This window comes from Mustela nigripes, chromosome 13, assembly GCF_022355385.1.
Source record: "Mustela nigripes isolate SB6536 chromosome 13, MUSNIG.SB6536, whole genome shotgun sequence".
NCBI classification, from domain to species: Eukaryota; Metazoa; Chordata; class Mammalia; order Carnivora; family Mustelidae; genus Mustela; species Mustela nigripes.
Window position 1 is genome coordinate 59,922,091 of NC_081569.1, and position 22,112 is coordinate 59,944,202.

The 22,112-nt window shown below is 39.2% G+C and overlaps 1 protein-coding gene across 3 annotated transcripts in view; it reads right to left on the reverse strand.

The window, feature by feature from the left end:
- Positions 1-22,112, reverse strand: part of INO80 (INO80 complex ATPase subunit) — a 140,116-nt gene that overhangs the window by 48,992 nt on the left and 69,012 nt on the right. For all 3 annotated transcript variants that reach the window (XM_059372556.1, XM_059372555.1, XM_059372554.1), the window contains exons 20-24: positions 19,278-19,445; positions 18,913-19,046; positions 17,082-17,149; positions 16,249-16,342; positions 15,305-15,476 (exon numbers count right to left, since the gene is read on the reverse strand). In XM_059372556.1, coding sequence (XP_059228539.1) covers positions 15,305-15,476; positions 16,249-16,342; positions 17,082-17,149; positions 18,913-19,046; positions 19,278-19,445 — 636 coding nt within the window. The remainder of the gene's footprint in view (positions 1-15,304; positions 15,477-16,248; positions 16,343-17,081; positions 17,150-18,912; positions 19,047-19,277; positions 19,446-22,112) is intronic.

Here is a 22,112-nt window from a genome sequence, read left to right on the forward strand (position 1 = left end):
ATTTGATGACAGAGATCACAAGTAGGCAGAGAGGCAGGCAGAGAGAGGAGGAAGCAGACTCCCTGCTGAGCAGAGAGCCCGATGTGGGGCTCGATCCCAGGACCCTGAGATCATGACCTGAGCCAAAGGCAGAGCCTTAACCCACTGAGCCACCCAGGTGCCCCTCTCCAGTGGTTTCTAGCCACACTGTATGGAAGTCTTTACAATGCTTTATTATAACACTGTGCCCCCATAGCTTGGCCATGTTTAATACTTTCCTCTAGATGATGTCCCTGTCATTACCTAGAAAAGAATTTTATCCTTCTGACAGTTTTTCAACAATATCTGCATTCTGATCTCTATGTTGGCTAGCATCTGCATTGAAGTTAACCAGCCTCCCTACATATTTATGTCTACTACCTTCTCAAAGCCCAGGGTGAGGAGTAGATCGGGTATCAATCTGTTCTTCCAATACTAGATACTGGATAGCTAAGAACATACACCTAAAAAAATTCTATTCCTATGCACAGATGAAGGCAGTCTTCTTGTTTTCCAAAAGCACATTTCCTACTATTGGTGGTAAGGTCCCCTGCGCCTCCTCGGGGATGAGGAGAAGAGATAAAAGTCTAGGAACTACTGGTCCTCTCATTGAGCTATAGTAGTAGTTCAGGACTGCTGGTTAGGGTGTCTACTGCCACCCAGGGGGCTGAGGCAGCAGCAGTAGCTGACCTAAAGACCTTGAATTGTTTACTGACTTCCAGAGAGCAGTAACTAAACAATGTCTCTGCCAGGGATCTCTTAAAGTCACGCTCATCTGAAGTATTTTCAAATGGCAAAATTCAACAAAGCCTGTTTACTTCATTCCCAGAACATAAAGGCAAAAGATGAAAGAATGAACATTTCTTTCAAATATTTTCTCTTCAACCTTATAGTTATTGGTAAAAAAGATTTATAACATTCACTGCAGGGAGTTCTTTTAACACAGTATGTTATTTGTAACACCCTTCTGGAAAAAGTCTAATGATAATTCTACTTCCGGGGGTGGTCATTCCCAAATTAAAACATGTTCACTTGTCTTACATGAGATAGGTTAAGATAGTATTCTCACAGGAAGTCACTAACAGCAAAGTGATTTGTAGCTTTCTGATCTTAGATTTTAAAAAATTCACACACTCAAAATGCTCATACACAGCCTTAGCTTAAGAGAAACCCTGACCACCCCCAGCATATTTTACTCAAGCTATACTTTCTTGTGTTATTTTCTCTTAACACTGGCTTCATCCATTCTTCCTTTACAAGTAGTCCTTAATACCACATTACCCAAATTCCCTTCACATAATGACATGAACTACTAGACACTGCTATACACAAGAAAACTTAATGCTTAACACAGAAGAACATGAAGAACACCTTAACCGCCACTGCATAAGATGCTTGATTGAACAGGTGAAGGAGTGACAGAAAAGGTTCATTACTGCTGTAGTCTGTTTTGGCCTAGAACAAATTAGAACAAAAGAAACAAAGTCACACTACGAGAGACAGGATTTGGTTATAACGTGGTGTCCCGTCCTCAGGCTCTTGAGTGTCCTCTCTACCCTGTAGTTACTGGCAGCTGTGTGTGTCTTGCTACCACAATCACAATATACACAAAGCAGAGAAGTTAGGCTGGTAGAGAGTCTTTTGATACCATGTAAAAGTCTCAATCAAAAAGAAGTAGGGCAGGATGATAGACCCCACAGCTGTAAATTTCCTGCCACCGTATAGCACAGAAAACACACAGATGTTTCCCCTCAGATATCGATTTACCCATTTAACAAGGGGCATACTTTACTCTCCATGTCTTGTTTAAAATTAAAAGGAACATTTGTAACCATTAGGTCTTCATTACTCAGAAAATTAATTTTCTGCTTTTGTTCTTAAATACATCAAACATAGGTATAGAGAAAAGGTCTCACTTTATTATTATTATTTTGCTTTTTAAGTTTTAATTTTAATTCCAGTTAGTTAACATAGTGTTATATTAGATCCAGGTGTACAATATAGTGATTCAACATTTCCAACCATCAGCCAGTGCTCATTACAACAAGTGCACTCCTTAATCCTCATCAACCTTCCCCCAACCCCCTTCCCCTCTGCTAACTAACCATCAGTTTGTTCTCCAAAATTTGTCTGTGAGGAAAGGTCTCACCTTAAATGAAAGGGTGTACTGTTTATAGATCAACTGCTAGACTATATGGCTTCTATTTTCAGATATTTTAAGTGACCAAACAAAAAGAGAGAAAATAAAGCACAGAAAACCTGAGTACAATGGCTTCTCAGAGCTTTCCACAAGGGGCGTTGGCAGCTTTCATGATCTCAGGAAATAATGTCATATATAGATACTACAGATGCAAATTAACATCCAGCAGATGAGTTTTTGAAAATTTCTGGTTGGGATTCTTCATCAATAGCCAGTCAAAGCTCTCTAAGCATTTAACAGAGAACAGTATTTACAACTTAAACACACACCACTTTTTTCAAAAACAATTCTTCATGTTTAGATCCTTCTGTATATTTTAAATTACAAAATCTGAACTGCCCCTAATTTTTATGAGCTAGTTCACAAAAGCTGGGAAGTATGGAAAGCTGGAAAGCTTTTGACACACATGATGCCTAAGTGGCCCATTACCATGGCAACAGTTTCACTGAAACAGATAAAGGAGATGGAATCAACACTGGTACAGGATTCCCTTGTTCCCCAAAAGTAGAGAATTCCTTTGCAAACTTTTGGAAGCTGAAATAGCATAAAGTAAAGCAGCAATTACCATTAATCTATGTGGAAAATATTTTGAGCATTCCTAGACCCCAAAAATAAACTCTTTTTCTGATACCTCAGGACATACCTTGCTAACAGATGCACAAAATAAATTGAGATAAAGTACAGATGCTCCCAGACACAGTTCAAAGCCATGACAGGTCAATGCTGAATATAGTTCCTGGGGAAGGGGCTCAGCGGTGCCATTCCCACTGCTCCAGTGCACACAGCTCTGTAGTGGCTCAGTGCCAAACAAATGCTGAATGCTATTTCTGCTTTTTGCCTTTTTTTTTTTTTTTTTTGTAAAATGAAAGTCCTCTTCGGATTTCTTTTGATTAGTGAAATGGGTACGAATGTAGGTCTTTCTTTTTTTTTTTTTTAAGATTATATTTATTTATTTGACAGAGAGAGATATCACAAGTAGGCAGAGAGGCAGGCAGAGAGAGAGGAAGGGAAGCAGACTCCCCGCTGAGCAGAGAGCCCGATGTGGGACTCGATCCCAGGACCCTGAGATCATGACCTGAGCCGAAGGCAGCGGCTTAACCCACTGAGCCACCCAGGTGCCCCGAATGTAGGTCTTTCTTAAAAGCCAAGTGTTATAACCTTGAACTTTCGAAAAGTGGGAGACATCTTATACTCTGATTCTCCCAATCATCATTTTTAACTGGATATAGCATGAAATCTGTTTTGCCTCCCCCAAAAGATGACTACATGGGATATATCCTATAGATTCTGGATTTTGTCTTTATTCTTCTAAGTAAAACAAGATGAAAAAGAAAAAGATTCGTATGTGTGAAACACATTAGCCCCTACAAATCTGTACAAGAAAGGAGCTCTGGCCAGAGCTCACGGTAGCGAAGGAGGTGTGTGCGAATGAATTTATGAAAAATTTGAACTAACTACTATTTCTTTTTCTTTTGGAAGCTTTTATTTATTTGACAGAGAGAGAGATCACAAGTACACAGAGAGGCAGGCAGAGGGGGAAGGGGAAGCAGGCTCCATGCCGAGCAGAAAGCCTGATGTGGGGCTCCATCCCAGGACCCTGAGACCATGACCTGAACCGAAGGCAGAGGCTTAACCCACTGAGCCACCCAGGTGCCCCACTACTACTCCTTCTTAAAATTTTCACCAATAAAGCAGGGTGGAGCACAATAAAATTAAGAGGAACACAGTGAACCATGCTGGCTTTTATTCCACAAGCATCACAAAAGAAAGAAATATTAGACAAGAATTCATGTCAAGTAAGAGAGTTTAAAAGGCCTTAAATTTGTTTAAAACACCCCAAAAGTGTCATCTGATCTGTGTCCTTAGCCTAGTCCTTAGTTCCTTCATGTTTATATATCATCCTAAAGCCAGTATTATGAGAATAGGACTTCCTTGAACTCTGTAACACAAAATTCAAACCTAACATTCACTGCAGAGCGAAAACTAAGATTTTATAGGCTGGAAAGAGTGCTTCTCACTGTCTAGATTCATTCATATCCACAGTGGGAAAGAATGCGGTGAGGACTGGGTTAGACCACCAAATGACTCAGTAGTATGGGGTCTGAGGTAGCTTACCAGGAACAAGATGATAACATGTAGCTTAGTCAATTCTCATTACCTGTCCTCTCAGAGGAATAAGAACAAAGCTTTTTCCTGGATTTGATGATAGGAAGCTGTATTTAGGAAACAACCTACTGGAACAATAACTACTATTCATTATAAGACAAATGAAGGCACAGAAGAGAATGAAGAATTTTTTTCTGCAATAAAAGGACAAAGCTGCATGTGGAAAAATTAATTCAAAGCTAATTTGGTAGCTCCAAAGGAATTTTACTTGAAATGACTACTTGAATAGTACAAGAGAAAGAATTCTACACTTGCTTCCAATTTTAGCATGTCCCCTTGTCTTTCTCTCAGGTCTATCTACTCAAGAATAATTCCAAGGGTGTCTGGCTGGCTCAGTCAATAGAGCATGCTACTCTTGATCTAAGGATCATGAATTCGAGTCCCATGTTGGGCACAGAGATTACTTCAATAAAGGGTAGGGCGCACATGGGTGGCTCAGTCGGTAGAGCATCTGCCTTTGGCTCGGGTCATGATCCCAGGGTCCTAGGATCAAGACCCATATCAGGCTCCTTGCTCAGCGGGAAGCCTACTTCTCCCTCTCCCCCTCCCCCTGCTTGTTCCCTCTCTCTCTGTGCCTCTGTCAAATAAATAAATAAAATCTTTAAAAAGGGTTGGGGGTGCCTGGGTGGCTTAGGTGCTTAAGCATCTGCCTTCAGCTGAGGTTGTAATCCTAGAGTCCTGGGATCGAGGCCTGCGTCAGGATCCCTGCTCCATGGGGAGCCTGTTTCTCCCTCTCTCTCTGCCTGCTGCACTTGACTGTCACACTTCATGTGCTCTCCATACTTTATCTGTGAAATAAATAGATAAAATCTTAAAAAAAAAAAAAACCCCAAATTTCACCTTTAAAAACCGATCTTGAACAAGGAATCACTCTTATGTTCTTCCATCAAAACTTTGTTGTTGTTTTGAAGATATTTTTTAAAATTTGTTGGACAGAGAGAGAGATCACAAGTTGGCAGAGCAGCAGGCCTAGAGAGAAAAGGGAAGCAGGCCCTCCACTGAGCAGGGAGCCCGATGTGGGGCTCTATCCCAGGATCCTGAGATCATGACCTGAGTCGAAGGCAGAGGCTCAACCCACTGAGCCACCCAGATGCCCCAAAGATTTTATTTTTTTAAGTAATCTGTATACTCAGCACAGACTCAAACTTACACAATCAAGGTCAAGAGTTGCATGCTCCACTGGCTGTGCCAGCCAGGCGCCCCACTTTCATCAAAACTTTGAAACATAATTTGTATTTACTTTGCATAGTAAAACAAGGCTATTCTACTTTTTAGGACCACAAAAGAAAAGCAAGGAGTTGGAGAAATAGCATCTCTTCACAAATAATCAAGGTTACATAGTTAAGAATTAAGTTGGCAAATCAAATGAAAATCTAACATACAGAATACAACAGAGATTACAATGAAAAAAATTTTGCTTAAAGGACCTAGGGCTTATGAGCAATGAATTCCTGTTGAAGATGAAAGCTAGATATCATCCTGTATTTAATATCCTCCCCTGCTGACATCTGCTGTGGCTAATAGAACTGTGAACAAGATGAGTGACAAAGAGAGCAGGGAGGGATACCAACATCCTTTAATCAATTTAAGAACTTTTATGATGTCACAGTCAAAACCCATCAACAGCCTAGGCCAAACTCTCAGAATTAGGAATACCAAAACAAACTTTATAATAAAATAACTAACATAAAGGTCTCAGCCCAACAATAAAAGGCTCTGGTCAATCAAGATATATTCACAAATTCTTTGGTAACTTTCTCCTCAAAAGGCAGAGCCTAGTTCCTTCTCCTCTCTAGCATGACTCCCAAAACTAAATCCTAAAAGGCACCGTGCCTCTTCCTTGCTCTCTCATCACTTAACCTAGGGGAAGCCAGCTGCCATATCATCAGGACACTCAAGCAGCCCCAAGGAAAAGTCCGAACAGCAAGGAACTACGGCCTCCAGCCAATTGCCAATACTAACTTCCTAGCCACATGAGTCAGCTACTTTGGAAGCAGATCCTATGGCTCTAGTCAATCTTTCAAAATAACTGTAACCTTAGCTGACATCTTGACTGGAACTCTGTAAGATTTTTTGAGCTAGAATGACCTACCTAAGCTGCTCTTTTCAAAGTTCCTGATCAAGAGAAACTGCAGGGCGAAAATAACTGATGTACGATAAAATGAATGAGTGATCGGGGCACCTGGGTGGCTCATTGGGTTAAGCCTCTGCCTCTGGCTCAGGTCATGATCTCAGGGTCCTGGGATCAAGTCCCGCATCGGGCTCTCTGCTTGGCAGGGAGCCTGCTTCCTCCTCTTTCTCTCTGCCTGCCTCTCTGCCTACTTGTGATCTCTCTCTGTCAAATAAATAAATAAAAATCTTAAAAAATTAATGAGTGATCAAACAAGTTACCAATCCCACACTTCTTAACCTCCAAGGGAATGTTAGAACTCTTCACAAAGTTCTATTTTAAATACTGATGTTATAATTTTAGGCTGGAGGACATTCCCTCAGGTGAGATTATATATCAAGTTCCAAAGGGAAAACCAATACAAACACGAAGCACCACTATTAAGTCATTCAGGAAACATTTACTTAACTTTTCTCGTGTAAGACCGCAAAGACAAGAGGGACTATATAAAATGTTCAAACACTTGAACTGTGTTCTCACTTGGGGAAGAAAAACAAACGATTTAAAAAAAAAAAAGAAAAAAAGAAAACGACAGAACTAAGTAACGCTTTCTTTTTTCACATTAAGCTTAGTTTCAGAGCTTCTACAAATAGTAAAACTTTCTTTGTGATACAGAGTACCTTTCTGTTGATTATAGAACTCCCACCAGGATTCACTGGAGTTTTCCACTGTATAAAAAGGGTAGTTAACCACTTCGCAATCCCACCAACCGTCTCTCTTGCATGTTCGATATCCTTCTTTAAGGGTTTTTTCCTTTTAGCCTTCAAATCTGAGTCTCCCCTCCCCTACAAACTCAACTTTGACTTAAACCCAGTGTCTCTCCTGAAATATCTCCCTATTCTTCTTTCTGACTGTCACACTTCATTGCACACTTCATGTGCTCTCCATACTTTCTAACCAGAATCTCTCTCCCTGTAAATCCCTGCACCAGGCTTTCTGTGTTCTATCTACACTCCCAATGACAAAAGGTACTAATCTCATCCCTGTGTATTTGCCTTAAACTTAATATAGAATTTATCATTCTCTTGAACTGTGTTTTGGAAGTGATTCCTTCACTGGCAATACTCATCCATATCCAAATCAATCAGAGTCCCCTGACCCTTTAAGATTTATTTATTTTTTGGGGGTGGGCAGGCAGAGGAAGAGGAAGAGAGTCTTAAGTAGACTAGTAGACTCTGTACAGGGCTCAATTTCCTGACCCTGATATCATGACCAGAGCAAAAATCAAGAGTTGGTGCTTAACCACCTGTGCCACCCAAGCGCCTCACTGACCCTTTCTCTGTAATCATTCAGTTACTACCGGTTCTGTTGGGTCCTTAGTACTTAATAATTGCAACCTTTGTTTAACATCCTCCTTAACACGTCCCGTCTTTTTTGACAGCATACACTGAGATTAATCTTTATCAAATACTAATGACTGAAATCCCATTGCTGTGCTTAGTGATCTGAGTGATTAAGTGACCTTCCTTAAACTGGTTACCAGATTACTCCTTCCAGTGGCTTGACAGTAGTTACCAGAAGTTTTATTTTCCCAAGATTGCAACTACAACATCTATGTAATAAATTAAGCTAATAAAAGGCTAAAACTCCTGGTTTAATATCTAAACCTCAACAGACTGGCATTTAAAGAGTCCTACAACTTACCTTTCTGGCCTTTCTTTTGTTTAGCTCCAGTCTTAAACTTGGAATATCCTTCCTCCTACCCAGATCCCTACCACTCAAAGTCCAACTAAAACACCACCATTTCGGGCACCAGGGTGGCTCAGTTGGTTAAGCATCTGCCTTCGCCTCATGATCTCAGGGTCCTGGGATTGAGCCCCATGTTGGGATCCCTGCTCAGTGGAGAGCCTGCTTCTCCCTCTCCCCTACCCCTTTCCCCACTCATACTCACTTTCCCTCTCTCTCAAATAAATAAAATCTTAAAACAAGAAAAAAAAACACCACTTCTATAAAGACTTTTGTTCATTTCAATCTAAGATGATTTCCCATTCTGAACTTTACCACTGATCACTCACCATCAATCTGGCAGTTAATTATGTCTTCTCTCAACTCTTGAGTTATTTTTGTTTTTAAAGTCTTTTTTTTTTTAAAGATTTGATTTATTTATTTGACAGAGAGAGATCACAAGTAGGCAGAGAGGCAGGCAGAGAGAGAGAGAGGAGGAAGCAGACTCCCTGCTGAGCAGAGAGCCGGATGCGGGGCTCAATCCCAGGACCCTGAGATCATGACCTGAGCCGAAGGCAGCGGCTTAACCCACTGAGTCACCCAGGCGCCCCTAAAGTCTTTCTAAGAGATGCCTAGGTGGCTCCCCTTAGGGTTGGTTAAGCATCCAACTCTTGGTATTGGCTCAGGTCACGATCTCAGGGTCGAGAGACTGAACTCTGTGTCTGGCTCCACACAGCGGGGTATCTGCTCAAGATTCTATCTCTCTCCCTCTGCGCAGCCCCCAATACCCTCTCCCCCTATGTGCTCTTTCTCTCAAATAAATAAATGATCTTTAAAAAAATAAAGTCTTTTTAAGTTTGGGTGTTTTTACTACACACATGAATGATTTTTCAAGCCAGAAAACAGGGACCATGACTGTTAACACACCTTACCCACAGCAGACACTGCTGACTAACAGGTTGGTAAACACTAATTACATATGCTCCCTGTGCGAGCAGAGTGACCTTGAGAAGAGGCAATTCTAAAATTGTCTGACCAGCAGAAAAAAGGAGCATCAGACAACCACTGATCACTAAGCCAAATTCACATTCTACCACCAGAGATTCATTCAGTCAATAAGTTCTTCTGACATACAGATTGCTGTATCCATTCACTCCAATTGGCTTTGGTACTGAATAATTACAAACAGCAGGAAGAGAAGGAGATAAGGGTGTATCAAGAAAAGGAGTACTTCCCCCAGTAAATATTGGGTCCTCCCCTCTTTAGTCGCTTAGGCTTCTTTTACTATCCAGACAGTGGTCTACAAAGGAAGCTTCATACACAAGATTCACAAGGTAAATAATTAACATGTTAGTCTATGTGTATCATTTTTTTAAAAAAATATTTATTTATTTATTTATTTGACAGATCACAAGTAGGCAGAGAGGCAGGCAGAGAGAGAGGAGGAAGCAGGCTCCCCACTGATCAGAGAGCCAGATGTGGGGCTCGATCCCAGGACCCTAGGATCATGACCCAGGCCGAAAGCAGAGGCTTTAACCCACTGAGCCACCCAGGTGCCCCTATGTGTATCATTTTAAAGAAAATAATACACAGGTATTATAAAAATGGACTAAATATATTTAATAATAGGGGTACGTAATGAAAAACACTTGGGGACCAGTGGCCTATATATCTACAATGTGGAAGAGTTTAAAATAAGATTTGTAAGCTGATTCTAAAATTTACATAAGAATGCAAAGAGCTAAGAACAACCAAGGCAATACTGAAGAAAGATGAAGCTTAGAAGACCTGTGCTTCCAGTGATCAAAACGTATTATGAAGCTATATTTCGACAGAGTGATACTGGCTCAAGGATAGACAAATGGACCACTGGGACAGAAAAGAGCCCAGAAACATACCCTATCTGCCACCTATCTGGCAAAAGTGATGCTAAGCGCAGTAAGGATGGTCTTTTCAATAAACGGAGCTGCATCAAATGGATATGGATATCTATATGCAAAAAAAAGGGGGAGCAATCCGTACCACAGACTAAAAAACCATCACAATTCCCTATAGATCAGTATATGAAAGATAAATAATAAAACTTATGGAGAAAAACATACAGAATTACCTTCATGACCTTTGTATATAGGCAAATATTTCTTCAATGGGACACAAAAATGCTGTTTAACGACACCGGTGAGAGTGCAAAAGTTGCAGAGTAGAAGATAATCTGCAATATGTAAGGACTACAAGTCACTATGAAAACACAGACTGCCTCATAGAAAAATAAGCAAGATCTTGAATAAGAATTCATACAGGAGGTTATCCAAATGGCTAATAAGCATTAGGAAAGGTATTTAATATCATTATTCATAAGGGAAATGTAATTTAAAGCCACGACGAGATACTACCACAGAGAAAGACTGCTAAAATCAACAAATAATATAACATTCTGGCAAGGATGTGGAACAACTAGATCCTCTCATACGTTGCTAATGAGAGAAAAAACACTGATGCAATTGTTTGAGAAAACTGCTCGGTATTATCTATTAAAGATGACCATAAGCATACTCTATGATCCAGCAATTTGACCACTAGATCTACACCCTAAAAAATGCATATGAATTTTCTTTAAAAGATGTGTACGGGGGGCGCCTGGGTGGCTCAGTGGGTTAAGCCACTGCCTTCGGCTCAGGTCATGATCTCAGGGTCCTGGGATCAAGTCCCCCATCGGGCTCTCTGCTCAGCAGGGAGCCTGCTTCCTCCTCTCTCTCTGCCTGCCTCTCTGCCTACTTGTGATCTCTCTCTGTCGAATTAAAAAAAAAACTAAAAAAAAAACTAAAAAAAAAAAAAAAAAAAAAAAAAGACGTGTACGGTAATACAACAGTAATATTTGTAACAACAACAACTAGAAATCACCCAAATATCTGCCCACAGTAACTACTGGGAAGGTAAGGCGGAGTGGAAAAGTGAATGGAAGTGGGTATAAGGGATTTCTGAAGTAGAGTTCCAATAGTGTTTGTGAAGTAACTCAGCCGTATGCCTACTTATGATTTATGCACTTTCCCACATGCATGAGTAGTAACTCTAGAAGGACAGCCAAGGCAACAAAAGAGATGATATAAAAAGTTTAATATGATGGGGCGCCTGGGTGGCTCAGTGGGTTAAAGACTCTACCTTCAGCTCAGGTCATGATCCCAGGGTCCTGGGATCGAGCCCCACATTGGGCTCTCTGCTCAGTGGGAAGCCTGTTTCCCTTCCGCTCTCTCTGCCTGCCTCTCTACCTACTTGTGATCTCTGTCTGTCAAATAAATAAATAAAATCTTTAAAAAAAAAAAGTTTAATATGCTATACTTATTACTTCTGTCTCTCTAATCTACTTGGCTTGCTATCTCCTAAAGCAAAGGAAATGCTCATCTTTTCAGAATCAAGTTAGCTGCTTCTCAGAATCATGAGTTCAAATAGCGGCTAATTTTGTTAGAAACAAAAATTTTTTAACTTCCCTAATAACTTTGTTAGGGTACTGGTTATCATCCCTGAATTTTCTTCCTATCCCCACAAACTTTAAAGATGGACTCCACATTAATGTCAGTGCTCTTCTAATCTTTCAAGACTTTTCTCATTCTTTCTAAGTTTGTAATTCATCATTTGAATTATAGCAAATATCTCAAATTATACTGTCAGGACATTTACTGAAAATACTTAGTTAGTTACAAGTTTATTTCCTGTGAAAATAAAAAAACTCTGATTCCACAGTAGTAGGATCTATATTTAAACAAAGTGGTCTTCCAAAGGATTAGTAAATTACATCAACAATGCCAGAAGTATATTTTTAGACCTCAAAACAGCAAACAAGTCATATCAGGAATGACAGGCACAGAGCACACATGATGAATTTACCCCACACCTAAGAGCCCAAGACCTTATATTTAAAACCAGCTGAAAAACTTAAAACAAGAGCACAACAGATAATTATTACATTTAAGTCTTAGCACTGTTAACTGATATTTAATTTTATCTTTTAAAAAAAGACTCATTTTTGTCAACTTTTTTTTTTTTTTTTTTTAAATGAAAAACTGGCAGGATCCGAGTAGACTATGAGGTTTCAAAGTGTGGTTTTGATGTGTGTATGTTTGTGAAAGTATCATTCATCTTAAGTTTTAGCTTTTATATTCTTAATTAATGAATTGTGGAAATCTGTTCTAAAGGATTAGGTGTTCAAAATTTCATTCTCTATTCTTCTTTGTATAACAGACAAAACTGATGTTCTCTGGATAAATTAGGTAAATGCTTCTTGAATAGGAAAAACTTAGAAACCAGTGTGAGAACCAGAACAGTAGTGGTGACAGGCACATTCTAAGAAAGCCATTCTTGGGGGGACAGTTCCCAAAATAAACATGAGGAAAGCTGGGTTCTTTCAAAATTAATTATCTTTATTTATACTATCTTTGAATACCAAGGATATAACAGATAGATATCAGACTATACTAAGACAAAGACGGACCTTGACTACTAAATGCAAGTCAGGGTAAGTACACAGTGAAATGTGCATTCAGTTCTCTGAACAACTGAAAGTGAGATTCTTAAGTTCCAAATGTTTTGTTCTTTTCTTACTATTAAAAAGAATGATCCAGAATCTTCTACGTGGTGACTCTTTTTATCTAGTTCTCTAGCTATTCTAATATTATGAGGTCATATAATGCTGTATTTTAAAAATTGTGATTAGTCAGGGTCATGAAATCCTATTTTAGTAGGTTCCATCTAACATTAAGAAAAAAAGGAACAAAAGAAAAAAACCAGAGTGCAGTGTACATGAAGGTTAAGTATTGTTTTGTGAGTATTTTGTTATAAAAATATATATGTATATGTATGTAGTATTCTGTGTATCTACACACATCAGTCGGTGATAGAAATATTCTTAATATTCTTGAACGCCAGAGCTATAGTGGGCTTTATTATATTTTTATTAAATATTACACATGGAGTCTCAAAAAAGTATTCTTTATTCAGAAGTTAGGTGAACCTTTAAGACTAGATACCATGCAAAGACCACTCCGCTTAGCTGAAAGCAACAATTTCTCGTACCAGATCAACAAACTCTGGCAAAATACACTGCCTGGTTGATATTTTAATATATACATGTTGGAAATAAGGATGATGAGACCAAAAGCAGCGCAGTGTCTCTACACATACAGAGCTAGCTTTCAGCTGCCTGCGACCTAATGGTTGTATACATGGTAAATCCCTACAGCAGCAAACTTCCATTCACAACATGAAATAAAATTAAAGAGGAAATGAAAGTGAATCTAACTTCAATTAAAATAACTTCCCATAAGGCATAAAGCCCATATCTGAATTTCTCAGGAAATTCATTAGTTGATGTAAGGACCTCACTGAACACAAACAATGAATACATTACTGTATTTTCAGAAAACAAAAGAATATAAACATGGGAAGGTGGATCTTTGAGAGTTAAGAAAGATGTAGTGTCTACATAAGGCAATAAATGCTTAGAAAATGTTGCTTCCTGTACCAAAAATAAAACTAGCAACAATTTATAACTATAGAAATATAAATTATCAAATGCAGGTGAACCAGTCTGTAGGAATTTAAACAACTCTTGACCAGCTACAGCAATATTTCACCAGTAGGAAGTCACCCTGCCACCACGGACCATATTATTGCAACAGCCTGAATTCTACTCTCCTTTCTGCATTACCAATCTTCTCACCAGAGTCCAAAAACACACATGGAGCAATGCTTGAGAAACCAATTGGGAAAACAGAGGAAGTCATACGGATTCTTCAGCAAACACGGGCAAATACCAGATCCAAACAAAAGAATAGCTAGCATTCAACAGCAATTAACTCTAATGACCCATCAAATTTTCTAGAGGACACAAGGAAAATGCCCTGCCTTCTTAACTTTGAATTCAGGACTGTAATATATAAATACACAAATCTCTTTTCAAAACTCTCCAATGTTACCCATTTCATTCAGAATAAAATCCAAATCCTTGCAAGAACTGATGATGTCCCTTATGATCTGGACCTACATCTATAACCTTACCTTCTGTCACTTTCTCACTCACCTATTCTACAAAGGCCAGAACAATTACATGAAAAAGTGTTCAGCATCATTATTTTTCATGGAAATGCAATTTAAAATCACAATGAGATAACATTACAAATGCAACAACATGGACTGACAATATCAGGTACAGGCAAGGATGATGAACAGCAGCAAACTTCTCACATTGCCAGTAGGAGGATAAATTTCTAAAACCACTTTGGAAAAAGGCTTGGTAATGGCCACTAAATCTAAACACACATACACCTGATGATACAGCAATCTCATTCCTAGATCTGAATCCCAGAGAAAGTAGTGTACATTTATCAAAAGACATGTACAAGAATATGCACTGCACTTTTATTTACAATAGCCCCCAAGTAGAAGCAACCTAAATATCCACCAACAGCAGTACGGTCACTAAATTGTGGTGTGTTCGGACAATGGACTATTTCATTGTATACAAAAGAAATGTGCAATGTGGATGAATCTCACAGGCATAATACTAAAGGAAAGGATGTGGACACAAAAGTGCATGTATGGGATAATTCCATTTACAAGAAGGTCAAAAACTGGCAAAAATAATCTATGGTGACAGAATAGTGGTTTTGTTAGTTTATTCTGAAATGGAGGTATTAAATTGGAAGATGCATGAGGGAGACTTCTGGGTACTGGAAATGTTCTACACCTTAATCTAGGTATGATCTAGTAGTTACCTGAGTGTACCTACATGGATAAATTCAAAGAGTTGTAAATTTAAATTCTATTTTACAGTAAAGTTGTAAATTCTACTTTACAGTAAAGTTATGTATTAAATACATACTAAATATACACACATGCACAAACATGTACCCCCCCCCCCCCCCCACCGTCTATGAAATGACAGTAAGTTATTAACTCAGCACACCGCTCCCACTCCTCTAGGAACTTGTGGCTCCATGAATCCATCACTGACTTTATTACTCCTTTTACTGATGCAAAGAGAAGGTAAGTGAGAACTACCACAGATAGCTGATAGTGAAGTAAGTGCTTACCTTTAACAAAGGGCAGCTGCAAAGGTTGGGAAAGGAGAGTGGAAAATTAACCCCAAGAAGGAAATCCTTGTTTCTCAGATATCTCTGCTGGCTCTCCCCTTCTGGCTCTCCCCAGGAGCGCAGCTGATGGAGCCTGTAGGAGGCTTTCAGAGACAGGAAAAGAGCTAACCATCTGAAACAGACCACAGCAGACATGCTTATTCAGTGCTCCATGGAGGTTTGAGGGTAGTTCAGAGCAGCAAGGAACCTTGCCTTTCATTCATGTGTCTCTTTTGTACATCTTGAGCATTTTAGAAACAGTTCCTCCCTACTTTCAGATGATGCCATTTCACACTTTTCTTCTAAAAATTCCATCTTTGGCATGACTTGGTTTGCTACTATGAAAACTAAAATCCTCCATAAAGCTCCACTCAATATTAAAGAATATTTAACTCTATTACAAAAATTCTATTATAAAAATATCCTCGTATTAGGGAGATAGCCTTTACTAACAAGGTCACTATTTATTATTACATAAATACAAAATAATAACATAAGTGAAAATCATTATTCCAAGGGGGAAAAAAACCAGAACTAAGTCTCCCAGAATACTTAAGACAGGTTTATGCTGTAATCACTATCAAGTAAAGGACTCACTTGCCATTATCTGCCCTGCAGGAGCAAATATAACATAGAAGACTAACTAGAAATTAAGAAGACTTAAAGACCTTCTGGCAGCATTTGGGGGTTGAGCTGAAATAATTTTTATTTCAGGTATATCATGAAGCATCATGCAATTATTAAATGATCGAAAGAAAATTATGATCCCCTTATAAAAATTTTTACTCTTAACAAGAAAAAAATAAGAGGCTTGCTAAGATGATACAATATTAAGTATTTAATTTCACAGCTCAAACTCTGTTTATTCTCAACTGCTCTCTCATCAAATTAAGGAAACTTCTCACCTGGCCAAAAGTCCCTGAAGCATGAGGTTTGCCATTTCTGCTGGAGATACATCAATAAAGCGAAGGAAGGAGAAACAGCTTTCTTCATTAACACCTGGAATATCAAAGGACAAAGTTAAACCCAATAGCAAGTGAAAAAATAACAGTCAACTAAAGCTACTGAACTGCTGTCTTTTCATTTAAGAGTGAAAAGATATCTAAAGGTTTCAACCCAGCAATTATGGTGGAAGTCAGGGGGTCACATTTTTGTACTACAACCTCACGTGGGAGAGGCAGACCTATGAGATCTGGCATACATGGGCCAGAGTAGAGCTGGCTCATTAACTACCTTTGGGCTTTTTGGATCCTTGGCTAATCGCGTTTCTCTTTTTATCATGACAGGAAAAAGAATAGTGTAGAGTTAAAAGATTCTGAAACTTTGCCTTATTACCATGGACAATGCTCAAAGGTGAGCTGCTTCTTTCCCTTAGACTAAGGAGAAGGAACGAAGTCACATTAATGAAAGTCCTGCATTGTCTCTGTCAAGTTTCAAGGGTATAAGACACTCTTAAGAGGCAGGTATAAAATATATGTGCTGCCGAAGCGAGCACAAGAGGCAGGTATAAAATAAAATGAAAGGTCAATGTAATAATTTTTTATTGCTTCCTGTTATGGCCACAAATCATAGCATCTACAGACGAAGACAACTAATTTACTTAAAGATTATCAAGACTTTATAAGTAAAGATCCAGCATGCAGGCAAAATCATTGTGAGTTGAAAATCATTAAGCAAAATGAAGAGCATTCTGATAAATCCCTGGCATACTTTCCTTCCCCAAAATCAAAACACCTACCTTTTCTGTGAAAGAGAGACTGCTGGATATAATCTGGTGCAAATGGAGAAAGAAGAACCCTTAACCACCTGTAAAATCAGTAAATAAAATAAAATAAAATAAATCCAAACATAAATATTGGGAAGTTAACTAGATTAGAATCTAAAGATTCTAAATAGAATCTTTTAGATTTTAAATACTTTTAAGAGATCTGTTGCCATATTACCAGGCAGAAATCATGGCATAAATGTCAGACAGTACTAAGTAATTAATATAGATGTAAGAAAGTAATACAAGTTCAGAGTGGTCTCATTTCATTTCAGAGAATCACAATTCAAAGCTGTAGGTTACCATGTACCATATGAAACAAACAGCACAACAGCTGTGGCCTGTTTTCCTCTGCCCATCTAGTTGAGTAATAGTCTGGAGCTATCACAGACAAATAATTTTTTTAAAAAAATATTTATTTATTTACTTTATGAGACTGATGCGCTACCTACTGCGCTAATGAGGCACATTTATTTACTTTAGAGAAAGGGTGGGAACAGGGGGTAGGGGAAGAGGGGGAGGGAGAAAATCTCCAGCAGACTCCTAGCTGAATGTAGAGCCCGAAGCGAGGTTCAATCCCATGACCCTGAGGATCATGACCTGAGATCACTTAATCGACTGAACCACCCAGATGCCCCACATACAAATAATTCTACCCCCTCAAAGATTTTATTTATTTATCTGACAGAGAGAGAGACAGCAAGAGAGGGAACAGAAGCAGGAGGACTGGGAGAGGGAGAAGCAAGTTTCCCGCTGAGCAGAGAGCCAGATGTGGGGCTTGAACCCAGGAATTAGAACCTGAGCCAAAGGCAGACACTAACTAACTGAGTGACCCGGGCACCCCCAAGACCAAGAATTCATTCATTCATTCTTTTTTTTTTTTCTTTCTCTCTTTCTTTTTCTTTCTTTCCCCTCTCTTTTTCTTTCCCTTCCTTTCTCCCTTTCTCTCTCTCTCTCTCTTATTCATTCATTCATTCATTTATTTATTGGACAGACAGAGATCACAAGCAGGCAGAGAGGCAGGCAGTGGGGCGGGAAGCAGGCTCCCCCAGGAGCAGAGAGCCTGATGCAGGGCTCGATCCCAGGACCACAGGATCATGACCTGAGGTGAAGGCAGACGTTTAATCAACCATCCAGATGCCCTTCAACTTCAGTTTCATTAGGTTAAATGTTGTTGACTATTTTGGTAATGCTGCTTATATTGTTTCTCTACAGAAGAACTTTCTAAATCTATGATTCTCAAATCTTGATGTGCATAAGAATTCTTTGGGAGCTTGTTAAAAAATTCAAAAGCCAGGGATATCCTCACTCCCAGGTGTAGAATGGACCTACACACATTTTCTGAATGGAATTGGTCTCTAGCATATTACATTACAACCATTTCACCTTTAACCAAATCTGTCACTGATTCCGGGAGGAGGTAAATTTGATTAATCTGAAATACAATCAGCTCTCCCACAAGCGCTATTCCAAGTATAAAATAAGCTACTGCAAAACAATTTCAGTACTGGAGTAGAGACATACGGTGATCTCTCGACACAAGTACATATTTGCACTATGTGCACATTCCTCAATCAGAAAAGCAACCAGAAGCGGCTAGAGCTATTAAGAGTCAATTAAACCCTTGATACGGTACAGATTTCTATCACAACATCCCTCAATAAATAGGTGTCCACCCTATGCTTAAATACCTTATTGTTGGGGAATTCAAACACTCTCCACTAAACCCCCAAAAGCCATTAAGCCACAAAACCCCAAATTACAAAAACACCCTTACAGTAAACAGGTATTAGTATGTGCTCACCTGTCTCGTGAATGGTTGAAGACCCTGATCTGTCCATGACGGTAGATAAACTTTGAAATCTGGTATGGCTTTAGGGAAATATGAAATGGAGACCAAGTTTCTTGTCGTTCAAATAACTCTGGGTGATTACAAACCTAAGAGGAAGGAAAATAAAAAAATACCACTGTCACGTGCAGACATAACTCTCAGAAAAATCACGGGAATCCCAAACCCTGAATGTTTACTTTTGTGAACATATACTTTCTCATTTCATCTTTTTTTTTTTTTTTTTTTTAAACAGCCTTTGTTTATCTGACCAAGGTCAGAGCCTTTTTCTTGAAATGGGTTAATGATGCAACTCCAAGGCAGCTGACCTAAAATCTTACCTTCCTAAACTGCATGACCAGATTCATGAGGCTGCTGGTGGTGGTCTGTGCTTGCTGGGTAGAGCCCATAGAAGACTGTAATAAATCCTCAATGGAAATTTTGTTCTTTAGTGCCTGATATAGAAGCTTTTGTCGGCTGGTCAGTTGGCAATACATCAGAATCTCAATCTAAAAATCAGTAAGGACATTTATACTTTGAAAACAAGTTTCTAAGAGAATTCAGTATCAGCTTAAGAAACACATGAAAGCCAGATTATAACTGAACAGACAACAGATGAATCTTTAGAAACTCAGTACCTCTATAAACCTGGGATGTGGCTAATTATGCAGAAAAGTATTCTTTTCTTGACGCTCTTCTCTGTCACTGTACTCTACATGCTGTCTCTGTGAAATCTCCATTTTCTTTTTTCTTTCTTTCTTTTTTTTTTCTTTGGTGCAAAAAGGTGGTTTTATTAGAGCACAGAGACTGGACAGAAGGAGCTGCAATGGGGTTGTGAGGGGTGGCTGATTATATTCTTTCAAAGATGGAAGGAGTTTAGGGATAGTGTAATCTCTAAGGAATTTGGAAGCAAGCTTGCCAGGACCTTGAAGGGCTAGCTATTATTAAGAAAAAGTCATTTACTACTGTCTAGTATAACCTTAGTCATGAGACCCTTCAGATGTACATCAGTGGGCCACATGCGTGGAGGATGATTGCTAATATATATCTTGGCAGGTGGGGGTTAAGAAAAAGGAAGTTTCCAAACAGATTTTTATGTGTTAAAGACTTACAAGATCCTGGAGGTAGGGCTTATGCCAAGTTAAGGTTGCCTTTTGCCCTTACTAAAGTATTAACATTGAGGCATTTGAGTTCCTTGAGGAACGTCACTCTACCTGTCCCAAATACTTGTCAGTGGGCTGTAAGCTGTAAGGAAATTTAATCTTTTTTTTCTCCTGCCTTTGTTCTCCACATCAGATCTACACCTTCATTCTCACAAGGACTATTACCTGCAAAGGTGCTGGGTTATAAAGAGACCTGAAATGCCCAGTAAAGTTCAGTGGAATGAAAATATACTCATTAGGGCACTTTCAGTTGAGAAAGAAACCAAACTTAAGCAAGCTTAGGCAAAAATGATATTACTGGGGCGCCTGGGTGGCTCAGTGGGTTAACGCCTCTGCCTTCAGCTCAGGTCAGGGTCCTGGGATGGAGTCCCACATCAGGCTCTCTGCTCCACAGGAAGCCTGCTTCCTCCTCTCTCTGCCTGCCTCTCTGCCTACTTGTGATCTCTGTATGAGGTGGCTCTAACGTTGCCATTACAGATGCTTCAGAATAGTGTTTTCCACTGTTATTATGCCCATGATTAATTTTTCTAGTGCTTCCGTCGGTAGACAGATTTAAACTGCATATTCTGGGATTATTTTGTAACTGGAGAAAGGTATTCTTACTTGCAATAGCCTCAAGTAATTTTACATCTGGACTCTGTATTCTCTTCATCTAGACTTGGATTACTTCTCCCTGGGGGTATAAATTTTAGTTTTTTTTTTTTTAAAGATTTTATTTATTAATTTGACAGAGAGAGATCACAAGTAGGCAGAGAGGCAGGCAGAGAGAGAGAGGAGGAAGCAGGCTCCCTGCTGAGCAGAGAGCCTGATGTGGGACTCGATCCCAGGACCCCGAGATCATGACCTGAGCCGAAGGCAGCGGCTTAACCCACTGAGCCACCCAGGTCCCCTAAATTTTAGTTTTTTGAAGGGATTCCCCTGCAACTGACTTGGTGCAGCAGATCATCTCATATTCAGCAGTATTGACCTGCAAAGATCTGACCTCTCCTCCATTTTCAATAGCACCAACTGCTATCCATTGCAGTGACTTTCAAAAATATTTTCCCTAACATTCCCAGCCCCGTATTTTCAACTATCCACTATAATTGTACCAAAGTCAGTGGGGGGGGGGGGGGGGAAATCCTTTCCATAAATTACTCAACTGATTAACAGCATTACCATTCATTCAGTTACCCAAAAAGAAATTTCAACTGGATCTGATTTTTTTCTTTCTCATGCCCATGTTTTATCATTTCCCAAGTCCCTCAAATCCACCTGGAATTTAACCTCTAATAATCATGCTTTCTGACCACTCCCAGAATCTCACCATACCTAATCTAGACTGCTATCTTGTGTGTGTGTGTGCGCAGGGGAGGGAGAGATCTTCCTGCCTATAGTCTTTACTGGTTCTAAGAAACGTTCCATAACAAATCTTATAAGGTGATTCCAACTGCTGAAGAACCTTCAATGTACATCACTGCCTCAAGTAACACATTAAAAATTCTCCGGTAGGCAGAGAAGGGTTTCCATATTCTAATCAACCCTACTGTCCCAGTCTTCTCATCACCAGGACCTCCTATATACCCTAGCAACAATGCTTAGTAATGTTTGCTAAACATGTTGCATAAATGCTGCTCTACCTTTTTGTTCATTGGTCTTGTTGCCAAACACCTACTTCCTTACCACAGTTTCCTAGTAAATGCGAATTCATTATTCCAGCCCTAGCTCACATGTCATCTCTGCTTTGATGCCTTCTCTAACCTTCCCTAACAGAATTATTCCCTTATCTGTGTTCCCATTATACTTCACACAGACAATCACTATATCTCTTATGATACAGTATTAGTTATATATTCAAGTCCCTTCAAAATCAGAATGGAACCTGGACACTACATCTTTATATACCAGTGGTTAGCAGGCAAAAAGAGTTTAATAAAGAAATATATTATTATTATTATTATTTAAAGATTTTATTTATTTATTTGACAGAGAGAGATCACAAGTAGGCAGAGAGGCAGGCAGAGAGAGAGAGAG